We start from the raw sequence: 15513 nt of genomic DNA, 5'->3' as shown, positions 1-15513 counted from the left end.
CACTTACATACAAACTATACTATCTACTTTGTGGCAAGATTGTGAAAATACATTTCACCTGACACAATATGAACACGCTGCTACTGTTTTTAAACCAAAAAACTTTCAAGGTCAAGTATGTCATTAAAAAAAATTAAGGTAATGTTCTTACCAACTGCTACACTTCAGTGAACTCACCGTTTTCTGAAGGCACTTTGCCCAGTGCACGAGCAGAGCAGGCTGAAGGCCAGTTTTTTCCTGGCCTCGTAGAGTGTTTATGTCACGCTGAACTAGAAGTCGCAATTTTGCTGAAGTCCCAGGTCTAAAAAAAAAACGTTTTATTTAATGAAATTGATTTATAAACATGTAGTTCACCACTTACATGTTTATTAATCATCACTTGATAATTAAAACTTTACATGAGAATTAAATTAAGTCCCTGTGGTTAAGTTAAAGGAATTTTTCTTTGTTTTTGCTACTTACACTGCTTTTCTATGAATCAGATTACAAACTGCATCCCACCATGCTTTCTGCCTTTCTGTGCAAAGCTGTTTACACACAGGCAGTGGCAAACACAGAGGCTGATAGAAGCTGCAGTGAGAATTAGACTTTTCCTTTAACTGTAAGTGGCTGGTATATATTACTCCAAGAAGAAATACCTGATTAAAAAAAAAAAAATCAATTTAGGGAAAAAAACACACAAAAGAGTATTCATGGTATTTAAGTTATTAAAATCTATGCTTACTTCAAGATCTAAAATACATATTGATTCAGGTGCATTTGTTTCAAGTCTTGAGGTTTCCTGGGGCAAATGATGAAAAAGCTGTTTTAGCCATTTTCGAATTGCAGGTAAGGTAGGTAATGAATCCCACTGTAAGCCAAGCCAGGTAAGGTGTTGAAGACTGCCATTATGTGCCCGAATGGCACCTGAAATAAAGCGAAAAACAAAAAACACAGCTTGAGGTTTTGGAAATTTTTGAGTGCCATCAGTTTTGCCAACATAAACTCACTCATAGTAATACTAAATGTAACTTAATGTTATAACTGCTTTTCAGTATCAGAGTATAGGGAAAACATATAAGCAAAGTCTAGTGTTCTTCATAAAAAGAGTTTTGATGGAAAAAGTTCTTTTGAAGGAAAAAAAGAGCCTCACTAGAACTCAATAAAACAAAATCTACTGACAGAGGTGAAATAAAGAACAGCCATCCGGTAATAAAGCTTGAAACAACAGATCTTCCTTTTGGTAAATAAATGTGAAAACAGTGGGATACTACTACATTAATAGATTAAGAAACTCAATACTAAAAAGTTTATTGGCTTCTGAAAGCATAAAAGAGGAACAAGCTTTCTGGTAATACAGCAATCTGTGAGACAAACAGGTCCATCAACTTCATCCCAGTAATTATATTTTTAGGACTCTGTATAGAAAAAAAAAAAGAAATGGAGACACCTAAAAATTGTCATCAGTATTTTTAATGTAAGTGAAAAAACTGGAAACAGCTTCCAGATGGAAACTGGCAAGTACATTATAGCTATTTCATTAAAAAGATTGTATTAGCATCAAAATGATACTTAGGAGAGAATTCATGACACCAATCATGTGTATAGAACTATTCAGAAGAAAAGCACATGCTACCATAACCACTACCAATACCTCATATTACCTTCCCCCAATAAACCTTGAAAGTAATTCAGAAAAATATTAAGTCATTATTTCTGGATAATCCCCCTGTTGCTATTATATATCTCCTGGTGTAAAAGGATTAAAATGTCAAGTGTTTCCTTAGAAAGATACCACTTACCAACATCATATCTAGCCAATTCATCAGGATCTGGTTCTTGTACATCAATGCTTCCAATATCATCACTACCAAGGAAAGAGCTGTCCTTAGGTAACTGACGAGAAAACAAAGCATCGTACAAAGCTGACTGCCCACTCCTGTTGGCAAAGGATTCTACAACCTCTTTTAAAAAGTCTTGCTTGTCACGACTTAAGTTTACCAGCATATGCCCTGAAAAACAAATTATTTCCATCATTTAAAATACAAAGATTAAAGTTACATCTCTCAACAGTTTCATTCACTTACCCTAAGGGGAAATAACATGACATTCTAAGAATGAACCCTCCAGCCCAAAAACCACAGCTGGACCCAAAAGGGTGCTGATGTGAAAAATGAATAGACTACAGGTGTCAAAGCATCTGTGTCTATGTGCTAGGGTAAAAGGAAAGGAAAAAAATGTGTGTGAAAAATCCCAGAAGGATTTCCTTTTGGAAAAGCGTGGGATTCAAGTGGCCAAAGGAGAACAGGATCAAGCTCAATTTTCTGTCCTTGATACACCAAATTGCTAAATCTGGCTGGTCAAAATCATCCTTTAAAGAGTGTAAAATTTTTCTGTTTCAGTTCTAGACTTCCACTCCCAGAGACTATGATTCCACAGATTTGAACCTATTTTAAAAACACTCCTTGGATGAGGTTCTAGTTCACATTCTAGTTCTAGTACATATGGATGTGCCTTGAAAGCACTATGCTAAGTAAATGAAGACAGTGATCCAAAGACCACAGCATGCATGATTCAATATATGAAACGTCCAGAACAGAAAGAGATAAAGAGAACACTCGTGGCTGCCCAGGACTAGTGGTTTGCAGGGAAATGGGGAGTGACTGCCAATGGGTACCAGGTTTCTTCATGAGGTAATGAAAATATCCTAAAATCATGGTGATGATCATACAATTCTGTGAACATACTAAATAAATACCACTAAACTGCACACTTAAAATAAGTGAATAATATCATTAAGTGAATTTTATACAATCAGGCTGTTTGAAACAAAACAAAACAACTTTTTTCCTGTAATTCTGTTGTTCAGTCAGGTTTCGTTACTACCAGACAATTATCTCTTTAAAAATTTGCAGAGACAAGCTCAGCAGGTCCATCAAAGACAGTACAACACAGCTCATTTTACAAACTGTGACCCTCTGCAAAGGTAGAAGGGAGATCTGAGAAAAAAAAAAACTAAAAGATCGCTTTAAGGACTCAAAGTTTTATCTCCTACAAAGAAGTAAGCTGTGGGACAGAGGAGCCTTGACCAACAGTTTACCTACAGACCCCAGCTTACAGGTACTTGGATTTAAGATCATTTCCTAACTCTTAATGAAGGCCCTTCAACTTTACATTAAAACTGCCTCTTACAGAAACATTTCCCTACAGAGCCTTCAGTTCACTGTTTGACTCACTGGCTACGTGAACACTTTCAAGTCTGTGCCTTAGGAAAGCCAGACAGTGTAACAGACCTTTAGGATCCAACCCAAATAGTAAGAACTGGGAATAAATCTACAAATTCCAACAGCCTAACAGAATGTGAATATACACCTACACCTTCTGTCTTTGCTTCTAAGTTGTCAGCTCCTGAAGAGAGAGATCCCTAACTTTTTCACCTTTTATCCCCAATGGCTAGCAAACCAGTAACTTATTCTTAGTTCAAGAAATGCTCTAAAATGTTCTGGATGGAGATTCTAGCAGCTAGATTAAGGATGGGTTAAGGAGTTTCTCCACCCAAGAGCAAACAATGTTTGTTCCTTTTAAAGAATATACCATTTTTTATCATTTGTTCTCTCTTCTCTCTCCCTAATTCAATATAGCAAGGAGAAAAATATCTAACAAATTATCTCCTGGGCAGAGAGAAGACACTATCTAAGATGTGTTCAAAAAGGAAAAAGTTCTTTTTTCTTTTTAAAATAAAATCAGTTAAATGTTACCAGTACCTGATTGGCTCAGACGATCATAGGCCATCATTTCCAGTAGACTTTGTCCAGCTTCTCCTTTTATTAATTTAGTCTTTGGTCTTGGAACCTAATCATTTTAGAATCAAAAATCTTAATTTAGTGATACATTTCTAATAGTAAAATGTTCCTTTCTATTACACTGTACTTTTCTTCAATAACGAATAAACAGCCAATGGTTAAAGAGAGTTGGGAATCCAACTGCGAAACATTGGGAACTGGGGAATTTAGATAATCTAGAAAAGATGCCTGCAAAGAGCATGTCTGAGAAATCACTTTCTATTAAGTACATGTTGGAGTTACAGCTGGGGAAATAAGAGCATCTGGCTGGAGACCTTTTCTGCCCTGCACAGACAGACCAGGAGACAACAGCTCTACACCACCTGGTACTGGACACCCCCACATGGAAACACCACACCCTTCCAGAGCACAGACCACCTGAGACCAGCAGGGTAACGGGAACAACCTAGATAAGAAAAGGGCTCCAAGTCCTGTCCTATGAAGAAGAGGCAGAAGAACTGCAAGTAAACAGAATGGTGAGAAGATGACAGCTGCCTTCGAGTATTAAGAAAATTATCTTGTAAAAGAAAGGAACACCAAAAGAAACAAAACACCATCAATGGGTAGCGGCTTGAGAAATATTTTTACTCCATATAAGGAAGCACAAAGAACCAGATTATCTAAAAATAAAACAGGCTACCTTGAAAAGCTGCAAGTGTCCATCACTGAACATGCTGAGTCCCAGCCAATGAACACTTATCATCCTGAAAGTAACCACACAGACGGTGGGTGCAGTGCCGTTAAACCTCTAGTAATTTTCTTACACTGGGAATGGCAGTATAATTTGGTACAACCTCTGTAAGACTGGAAATTTGGCAATAGCTCAAAATATTATAAATGCACAGATACACATTGATCCTGCCATCCATCACTCAAACTCATTCCACCCCCAAATTTTCACATAGGAAATGGCACAAGCTAGTCATTGCAGAATTATTTTGCAGTAGCACAGCAATATCTCAGTTTTAGGGAATCGGTTTAATGAAACCCAAACCATGGTATATCTATAGAATGAAGTAACATCCAAGCATCAGAATAAATAACAGTGCTGTACTCAGTCTATGTTTTCTGTGCTGATACAGAAATATTGGAATTCAAAACTCAAAGTGGAGTTTTTACTGAATGGGTATCACTGTCACACCACTGTCAAGCCACTGTTGTAAGTCAGACAGTAATAAGTCAGAGACCAACTGAACTCGCTAGAACTACCGCAGTCCCTGATCAAGGGGCTGAAGACCCTACCATTCAAACAGCCTGCAGAATCAATCAGGAGGGAGATGTAGTTTTTACTATATAAAAAGGTCAAAGTTCAATACAACAAACTAATAAATACAACAAAAAAGAAACTGACTCACAGATATAGAGAACAGAGACTAGTGGTTACTGATGGGAGGAGGGGGAAGGTATCAGAGTGAAGAGGTGAAAACTACTGTGTATAAAATAAGCTACAAGGGTCTAATATACAACACAGGGAATGCAGCCAATATTTTATAACTATGAACAGTATAATCTTTAAAAATCACGAATCACTGTACTATATACCTGTAACCTATACAACACTGTACATCAACAACAATTCAGTTTTAAAAAGGCCAATGTTTAGAGCAGTTGACTGTGTCAACATAAAAATACCCATTTAAAAAATTTAATACATTTCAATGTCCATTAAAGAGAGCTGTTAGCTACTTGATAATTCTATAAAAATATTAATCATAACAGTTTAGTGCTTATACAGATTAGCAAACTTCATTAACTTCACTGCTGCTGCCGCTAAGTCACTTCAGTCGTGTCCGACTCTGTGTGACCCCAGAGATGGCAGCCCACCAGGCTCCCCCGTCCCTGGGATTCTCCAGGCAAGAACTGGAGTGGGTTGCCATTTCCTTCTCCAATGCATGAAAGTGAAAAGTGAAAGGGAAGTCGCTCAGTCGTGTCCAACTCCTAGTGACCCCATGGACTGCAGCCCACCAGGCTCCTCCGTCCATGGGATTTGCCAGGCGAGAATACTGGAGTGGGTTTTCACTAATAAATTCCTTATGAACAAAATGGCTCTGCTGAGCTAACAGCAGCACTGTGGACTGCACCTCAACAGGTTTTAAAAGGCCCAAGTATGTGAACTAGAAAAAGCAACATCCTCCAACAGTCATTTTACAGTGAAACCCTTTTTCTTTCTCTCAAGCAAACAATTATTCTCTAAAGGTAACAATTTCTACAAGCTAGGAATAATTCACTTTGTGGAAGACTGCTCATTTCTTTTCAGTTCAGAAATGATGTAGCTCACTGAAGAAAACATTAAAACTGCAAAAATGGATTAGGGGAGGGCAAGAGTCAACATCTCATCATCTAAAAACAAAGGCTCACATTCTGGCATATTCTCTTCATGTCACTTTCTATGCATAAAGTTGTTTCATGTTTCTGAGGATGAGTAAGTATACTGCTGTGTAGTAAATATACTGTTAAGGTTGTATATATATTAAAAATTAACATGTTAAAAGTTATGGTAAACAGTTTTCTATCATAGCTTATGCAACCATGCCCCCAAATTGACTTACTGATTAAATTTTCATCCAAGTTATATGTATCTTTTTGAATCATGTTTTATCCATACTTGAGACTATTTCCTTACAGATTCCCAGAAATGGTACAGTAAAAGATCAAATTCTTCAAAACTATCTTCCAAACAGTCAAAGCAATGCCAACTGCCACTGGCAATGCATCAGCGCACCTGCTTCACCTGCCTCACTAGTACTGAATATTAATAAATCTCGTTAGTCTTTCCTTCATCAAAGTGTTTCATTTTAACTTTGTACATGTTTTTTCCCATTTTCATCACATACCAGGACACACCCCATGTGAAGTACAATCAAGTCTCACTGAAAGGTTAATGGCACACCAGACAGGGAGCGCTTACCTGGAAGGCTATGAGATAGCAGAGCGCAGCCAGCTCCGAGAGCGCGCGCCACTGCACGTCACTATGCTGGCCCATCTTTAGCAGCAGCGAACCGGCGTGCATGTAGAAATGTCCTCTCACTTCCAGGAACGTGGCTGAGAGCTCCTCATTTCCACCTGCACAAGACTTCACAGACTGAAGAGTGCTATCAAAACTGGAATATTAAAGTATTACACAGGTGTAAAACTACTACACTATGAATAATCCATGTCATTATTTAATCCTAAATAAAACTGAAAAAGGAATTTACTTCAAGCATCACCTTCCACATCTAACTCCCAACAATCCATACTGTTTTATGAATTATGAATCATCAAGTGCTTTGTGTTATTTGACATACTTCCTATATTTCAAGCTTAACCTCCAGAATGTCTTATTCCAAAACATCTTCTTGATCATATGGTTTCATTATTCAATTCAAAGTTGAAATTTCTCAAAATAAACATGCCATTACACATTATAAGTAAACAACTAAGACACATGCATTATCAATATGAAAGCTGCTTTTACTATACATTTAACTAGAGTTAATTATAATTCTACTATTTGTAATCTATGTACTAATCAGTACTTTTTAATCATAATGGTCCTCAGAATCTTCATTTTCTAAGAAAATCAAAAGCAAACAATAGAAATGTGAAGAATGATTTTGAAGTAGATTATAATAAGAAAATCTGAGCAATAGATTATTTCTTCTAGCCTGTGAATTTTTGGAACTTGCAGAGGGTGTCAAGACTCCTCCAAGAGGTATGTGTAGTAGTAGTAGTATCATAGCACTAAGAAATCATCTTTCTCACCATTTTCTCATGGGACCAAAATTTTTAAGTATATAACCATGCCCACTTCCCCTCAATCATAAATATTTTCTAAAATCATCAGAAAGTTTGACTGAGTCTTTTTGGCTACTCCCTCATACTACCCATATGAAGACACCAAGTACTTCCTCAAGAAAACGACTTACTCTCCTACACCGCAGTGAAAAGAACTCCCTGCCATGTGAGATGGGGGACGAATTACTTTTCAGAATAAGAGTGTACACCAAGGAGCAGCAACCTTGTCCATTAAGGACCCCATGCTGATGTGGCTCTGCGGGCACAGCAGCTCTGCCACAAGGCTCGCTGCAGTGAGCGAGCACACAGCTGACACAGCAGGAGGACGGCTGTGTCAGGGGAGGCCCACTCACAAGCAGGCTGTGAGCCTGGTTTAGCCCACAAGCTCTATATTGACATACAAATCCAAGTGATGTGTCTGTTCAGTGGAATTTATTTTAATCAAATGGAGACATTGGTCCTTAGAATTATGGAAGAGCAATGAGGACATGCATTTTCAGGCTCAACTCTACTAAGCATGCCAAAACTAGACGTTTAATTAAAAGAATAATTACTTAACCAAGAACAGTAATAGAGTTCTCTAAGAATCAGAGTCTCACAAAACCAATTATAATAGAATACTGCCCCAAAAGAAGATTCCTTCTAAGCAGTTCACCATGTTATCAAGTATTACCTCTGGACATTACAGAAAAAATAATGACATTAAGTTGTTTAGATGAATGAACACAAACAGACATCTGTAATTTACACTGAAGTGCTCTCTCTAGGTCGGCCTACCTCTCCAGTAATTCTCTGCTCTCCTGAGCATCTCTTATGGACAGCGTGAGAAGCATCAGGTTAGCATAGGCTATAAGTAAGTCCTGACTGGTTGCTCTCCAGTTACTTTTATCAGACTCCAAACACTGTGAAGATTCCAGGTATTCCTGTTGTGCAAAAAGAACTCTAAGTTACAAAACTGTATCATGTGTTACAAAACTGAGTGTTTTACCACTACAAACCCCTTTGCCCATTCACAGGCTGAAAAACCATGCTGGTTTTAGATTAGCCTACAAAAACACCAAAAAATACACAAACATATTTCTCATATCTATCTTTTGAATCCACTCATTATAAATTGAAATCATCCTGGTAAAATCAGCTCATTTCACAGCTGCTACACATAAACGAAAGAGACTTAGGTCATGGAGGGCAGTGGTTAAATACAAAGGGAAATATGGTAATTTTGAGACCCAACAACTCTTACCTACCTTAAGGGTCTGTACTACACAGGAATTCCACTCTAAACTTGAGCGCAGAGCTGTGTTCCTCTCTGCCTGGTGGCAGTGGGCCACAGCATCCCTCAGCCTGCTGTTGGAGCGATATAGCTCCACCAGTCGGATGTTCACGTGTACATCATCAGGCCTTGCATAAAGTTCTGATTGAATCAAGTCGAAAAGTTTATTCCATCCATCTTCACCTTTACAATCTAAAAGCTGTTCCTATTTATAAAGAACCATTAATTAGAGAAACATCTGTGCAATTTTAGAAACATCATGGCTCCTATGAGCACCATCCCACAGTGTTTGGCTTTAGTCAATTCCCACCCTACATACCTCATTAGCACCCTTAGTCACTTCTAGAAGCTCAACCTCCAGAAAATACATGGAGAGAAACATCTGGGATTACACAGCTGCAGGAGGGCCTGGACTCAGCTCAGAACATCCCTGCATACCCGTCAACGACCAGAATGGGCCCTTGCCCCCACGTGTCCTCACCCTCCACGTGCTCTGGATCTCCCTAAGGCTGCTTAGTCCCCGCTCCCACTTCTCCCACTGTGGAGCTCCTACTGTGCCACCATCTTCTTGGTCTTCACCTTCCCCCTTACTGAACGAGAGTCCGCTTCCAAGATGGCTGCCATCACTTATCCGCTAGTCTATGTACAGGTGGAGGAGGTGGTGACCGACTCACTCCCAGTGTCATCACCTAATCATGCCCCTCCTCCCCCAAACATGTTTATAACATTTTACTAAAGGATGTGCTATCTGGCCACACCTCCCACTCCTCCTTATCAGCACCTGGAACAGAACTACCTTCGTTCATCCCTAAGATATATCACTACCAGCAGCACAAGACACAGGACAGCCTGGCCACCCTGCTGTTTAACAGCTTCACCTTCACCACTCCACACCAGCCTCAGCCATCCACGTGGCAAAATACATACTCTGAACAAATCACTCAGACCACAACACACTCTCATTTTCTCACCTCCCTGAGGCTAGCACAGCCTCACTGCCACATCTCCTGCCTCTACCACATGAAAAGGTCCTTTTAATTTTCCATAAAACACACACATACACTTTCCTTCCCTGTCAAGCTAAAACACCAGAGTCTCACATCCAATCACTCCCAACTTACAGATAGAGCCCTCAGCTAGCTCTCTCTGCCCCTCCTGGAAGCCCCAATCCCTGCAGTCTCCACCCCAGTGCACTAACAGATGAGCATGTGTAGGGCATCTGGGAGCATGGGGAATTACAACCAGGGCAATTGATTCACCTTCATAATCTCAAACCATCAGACTGGCAATGCCTAGAAAAAAGTCCTAGTTTACTTCTAAAAACTCATTGTTTCCACTCCCTGAAGAGTTCACTTCGTACTCTTCTCTGACCCTCTCTTTAGGATCTCCACTCATCCTCCACGGAGAAAATGGAAGCCATGGCCTGTAAGCTCCACTTCCCCTTCCTGCATTTACCTCCCACCCACCACCCAGTGGACCTCACTCATCATCAGTCTCCTCCTGGACCAGTTCCATAAACTTACACCTGGTCTATAACTGCAAAGAAGCCCTAGACATCAATTACATGTTTAAAATTAGGTAAAAGATCAGCACCATCACAGATGTTTTTCAAAAACTCTACTCTCAAACCCCAAAGAAAGCCTTCCTATCAATGATATTTTTGTTCATTAAAGAAGTGCCAAAAAACTATTTTAAGGAAGCCTCAACTTCTAGGAGAAACAGAATTACTCTGCTTAATAGTTACAAATTTCATGGATTTCTAGTCCAAAATTTTCAGGAAAAAAATCTGACATAAGATTTACTAGTTTTAGACAACAGTATTTTTAAAGTCATTAAAGAAAATCAGGATGCTTCACAATTAAACTTTTGTCACACTGCAAGAAAACAATACCCTCCCCATTATACACACAGTCCATAACATTACTGTCACCAGACGAAATGGACTCTTAAATAGCCAATAAAGAAAGTCATGACCAATGAAAAATTATGTTTGAGGCATAAAACAAAGATACTAAAAAGGGAAAGAAATCTGCACTATGAAACATTTTTGATTAATATTTAAAACCCAGGCGCTTACCACAAGGAGAGAAAAAAGATAATGATACTAGTATTTTTATCTCCATGGCTTTTTTTTTTTTAAATTTTTTTATTTTTTCAAATGTGGACCATTTTCAAAGTCTTTATTAAATTTGTTACAATATTGCTTCTGTTTTATACTTTACTTTTTGGCCATGAGGCATGTGGGATCTTACCTTCTCAACCAGGGTTAGAACCTGCACCTCTTGCTTTGGAAGGTGAAGTCTTAACTACTGGACCATGAGGGAAGTCCCTCTCCATGGCTTTTAAAGACACTTTTGATTTAAAAATGTGTACACAATTGTGTATACCTGATGTGTAATAGCTAAAAATTGGAAACACAGAATTTCCCCCCAAAGCAAATGGTTCAATGGTGGAACACACTGTATGAGTACATACTACTCAGCAAAAAGGAAGGAATCTATCCTGACACACACAACTTGAAAGGTCTCAAGGGTACCATGCAGAATGAAGAGCCAACTGCAAAAGGTCACATGATACCTGCTTCTATTCTTATGACATTTTTTAGTTACAAATTATAAAGACAGAGAACAAATTACCAGTCGGCAGAAGCTAAGGATGATGGGAAGGAGAGGTGGATGTGACCACAGAAACGGAGGCATGAAAGACACCCCCATGGTGATGCAGTGCTGGATATGCACGTCTGTCTACACGTGACGGGTGGAACAAGGACTACATGTATACTGCACCCATGCCAAACCCTGTGGTGACTGTTCAACAATGACACCAAGATGGAACCACCATTGAGCCATTCGTGTTTCTGACTGGATGGAACACACTCAGGACCTTTCTGTACAACCTCTGCAACTTCCTGAGAAAAATCTATAATTATTTCAATAAAAAACACTTAAAAATTCTATTGGAAATACGTATAAATGAGGGGTGGGGGTACTTTTAAAAACAATATATATGAGAATTCCCCGAAAGTCCAGTGGTTAGGACTCAGCGCTCTTCCTGCAGGGGCCCTGGTTTCAATCTCTGGTTGGGGAACCAAGATCGAACAAGCTGCACAGCAGGGGGAACCAACAGACAATTAAAATTACAGTTAAAATTCTGTTTGTCTAGCACATTTTGGAAAGTCTTTCTCCAAAAAGTCTCCTAGTAAACTATATTTCACTCAGTAAAGAATAACATGCAGAGCCAGTTAATACATTAGCAACAAATTTCTATCACTTTTAGTAGTCATCTATAACACACTAGAGAAACTTTTAACTTCTGCTTGAAAACCTCACTATCCTATAACACAGTCCTTCCCACATTTATATAATGGTTCTTTGAAACTGTCACCTTCTGGGTAATGTTCACCCAATGAAGTGAAACTTTTATACCAGACAGAGATCAATTTATAATAATTCTCAGCTCCACCATCTACTAATAGATAAGGAACAGTAAAATCCCTAAAACAGTAATCACCGCAAAGGTAAATGAGATGCCACTTGGAAAGCAAACTGGTTCCTAGTAAAACAACACACTGTGACACCTCATACACTGTGGAATGGCCATCACTTCCACAGCAACAATTACTCTGCCTCATGTACACTGCAGTACTATTGCCGATGGTCACAGCTCTTATGTCACACCCCCAGACTTATATACAACTAAAGGTCTATACCCCTAGGATCCCCCCGCCCCGCCCCACACACCAGTTTACATATTACTACTTAAGTCATTGAAATTCCAAGTACTAGCAATAGCTGTGTCTGTAAGTTTTCTCCGACTGCTTTTATTATATGCTTTGTTTTCTTTAGTTTTTTACCTTTAGTTTATAAATTGCAGGACTTCCTGGAAAAAGTTTAGCTGCTCGTTCAACCCAGTATTTAGCTCTTCCATCAGTAACATCATTTTTACAGAGCAATTCTGCAATCTTCAACACAAGATCTTTCTGTGTTGGGTTTAATTCCACTGAACGCTGTTACCAAAAACAATTAAGAAATTAGTAGGATTCCTAAAGTCTATACACTCATACACAAAATTTGAAAACTTAACAAGTACTTCATTACAAACTCTATTTCTAAATGACATGTTATTTCAAAGTTGTTAAAATTAAACTGTCTGCAAGTTTTTTGAAAATGAATAAAAATTTTTTTATCTGGTAAATGCAAAAAAGAAAAGGAAGGAGGGGAGGAAAGGAACCATGCATTTCTCACCATGGTAAACTTAAAATTTATAAGTGTTAATATTCTTTTCCAAGTGCTAACCTCTCCATGACAAAATACAGCACTATTTGGGCCAAATATTTTAAAATCTGTTTCAAGCTGTTTTGCTTAATAGTATGATGATATGAGTGCTTGTTTTTAAGACATCCACAAAACATACTTGAATTATTTACTACATAAATTAACCTGGACATTATGAGTGTGGTTATGTTCTAACCTTACACAGTTTACCTTGTAACATTCAACAGCTTTCTCAATGTTTTCCTCTACTTCGTAAAGAAGACCGAGAAATCTGTGAGCTTTGGGATCCCTTTCTTGCACATTAATATATGTAGATATATATCTGTTCAGAAATAATAATATAAAAACAATCTTTAAAATACCACATTTAGAACTGTGTTTAAATGCATAGAGAATATCTTACACTAAGCAACCACTGAACTAATTTCTACTGTTTTCTGCTGAACATCACGATTTATTTAGAGTATGCAGACAATTCAGAAGCATCCACAGGGAGAAACAGACAGCACCCACACACCCCCACCCACCCACCCACCCACACACACACTCGACAGCACCTAGACACAAAGTCAATAGCACCTACACACACACACACACAAAGTTGACAGCATCTAGACACACACACAAAGTCAATAGCACCAGCCCTACACACAGTTGACAGTACCTAGACACACACATACAGAGTTGAAAGCACCTAGACACACACACACACAGTAAAGAGCACCTATACACACTCATAAACAGCAGCTAGACAGACACACATACAAAATCAAGGACACACTCACTTCGTCATTAAATGCTACATCCACCAAAAGTTTTCCTTAGCTCTACCCACTCATAAGAAACGAACACTAAGTTACCTTTTTTTCTGTTACACTTTGGTAAAGCACTAAAAAGTTTTGCAGAGAAACTACAAAGTGACTACAATAAACCTTTAAGTTATCATAATGCAAAATACTAAAGAACACTAATTCCCAAACAACCACTAAGATAATCTGTTTATCTTTTCAACAGTAACATCTAAGGGGACTGCACAGGAGTCACTCAGTACACCACCAAATGCAGATGATTGATACGCGTCTTCTAGGCCCAGTGAATGTTATCACAGGAAGAATCAGACCAAAGATCAACACTGAAGGAAAAAGTTTCATTTTATAAAGTAAGGAACTACAGCTGCTAGGTCAATAAAGGTGCTAACATTTTAACAAAATTTTCATCTTCCCAGCAATGCCTTCAATAGCCTACCTCCCTCTTAATTTCCAGCTTTAAGCTACTGAAAGTCAGTAGATCAGATCACCAACCTTCTTGGCCTTGGAGGATCACTCACTAGTAGTCAACTAAAGTTATTTCTGACACAAGCTATTCTCCCACCCAGGAATTGATGAAAAGTAGCAGATAGCTAACAAGAAAGAAATCAAGATATAAGCATGGTTCTCTTTTATTCTAACCCAGAACAATCTCTAGAGAAAGTTTAATGCCAGACGATTTCTCGCCCGAGGTAGGGACAAGTAGCAAGCATGTAGAAAGCATCATTCTAGACTCAATCTTCACATAATCCAATCTTGTCCTCACCATCAATTTGAGGGACGAATCCCTCATTTCCAGGACATACTTAGGAAGAACTGCTAAAACACCCATTTTTATCCATTTCAAAGAAGAACATAAGAAAATGCCTTGGTTTTAGACTTAAGCCAAGTTGACAGTTTGGTACTTACTTTTTAGCAAGATCATATTCTTTAGCTTCATAATACAGCTTTGCAAAATAGAATCCTTTCATTGACTTCTAAAAAAAAAATTAAGAATTATTTCATTCTTCATATTTCAAATTTTGCATGTTTTTCACAAGAACTAAAATCTGTTCTAACAATGTTAACACCCACTCAGTATTCTTGACTGAAAAAGAAGAGCCTGGTGGGCTACAGTTCAGGGGGTCACAAAGAGTTGGACAAGATTGAGCACACAAGCAACCTAGCACTTAAAAGGTAAAAACTGCCTGTAGAAATGCATACATGTTCTAAAATCACGAAACTATGTCTAATTCTCATGAAACAACAAACAAATTTAAGAAAAACAAGACAAGATGACATCAGAAATTAAGAATTTATATATCAGCAAGAAACCTCAGGAACTGTGTGGTGTTCCTCTCACTTTACAGACAAGTAAACAGACAGAGCCCACTTTCCTGGCAGAGAAGTACACCAGAGAGACCTCACTGCTCCTGCCATGCGCACACCTTTATGGAGGAAGAGTTATGGAGGAAGAGTAACAAAGTACTGCAGAGCCACTGAGGCACTGGGGCTTCTGGGTCTTGTTACTGACCTCTCCACAGACCATTATCTTATACTCAAGGAGCTGGAGAGGCAGAAAT

General features: G+C 38.6%; 1 protein-coding gene across 4 annotated transcripts in view; it reads right to left on the bottom strand.

The window, feature by feature from the left end:
* LOC101116816 (E3 SUMO-protein ligase RanBP2) overlaps positions 1-15513 on the bottom strand; it is a 58381-nt gene that overhangs the window by 30688 nt on the left and 12180 nt on the right. For all 4 annotated transcript variants that reach the window (XM_015094368.4, XM_015094369.4, XM_042246094.2 and 1 more), the window contains exons 2-12: positions 14861-14928; positions 13356-13467; positions 12725-12877; positions 8846-9076; positions 8376-8521; positions 6730-6922; positions 3744-3831; positions 1782-1991; positions 725-906; positions 463-638; positions 178-301 (exon numbers count right to left, since the gene is read on the bottom strand). In XM_015094368.4, the coding sequence (XP_014949854.1) occupies positions 178-301; positions 463-638; positions 725-906; positions 1782-1991; positions 3744-3831; positions 6730-6922; positions 8376-8521; positions 8846-9076; positions 12725-12877; positions 13356-13467; positions 14861-14928 (1683 nt within the window). The remainder of the gene's footprint in view (positions 1-177; positions 302-462; positions 639-724; positions 907-1781; positions 1992-3743; positions 3832-6729; positions 6923-8375; positions 8522-8845; positions 9077-12724; positions 12878-13355; positions 13468-14860; positions 14929-15513) is intronic.

The sequence above is a fragment of the Ovis aries genome, chromosome 3, assembly GCF_016772045.2.
Source record: "Ovis aries strain OAR_USU_Benz2616 breed Rambouillet chromosome 3, ARS-UI_Ramb_v3.0, whole genome shotgun sequence".
Lineage (NCBI taxonomy): Eukaryota > Metazoa > Chordata > Mammalia > Artiodactyla > Bovidae > Ovis > Ovis aries.
This window is presented reverse-complemented; position numbering and strand designations above follow the sequence as displayed.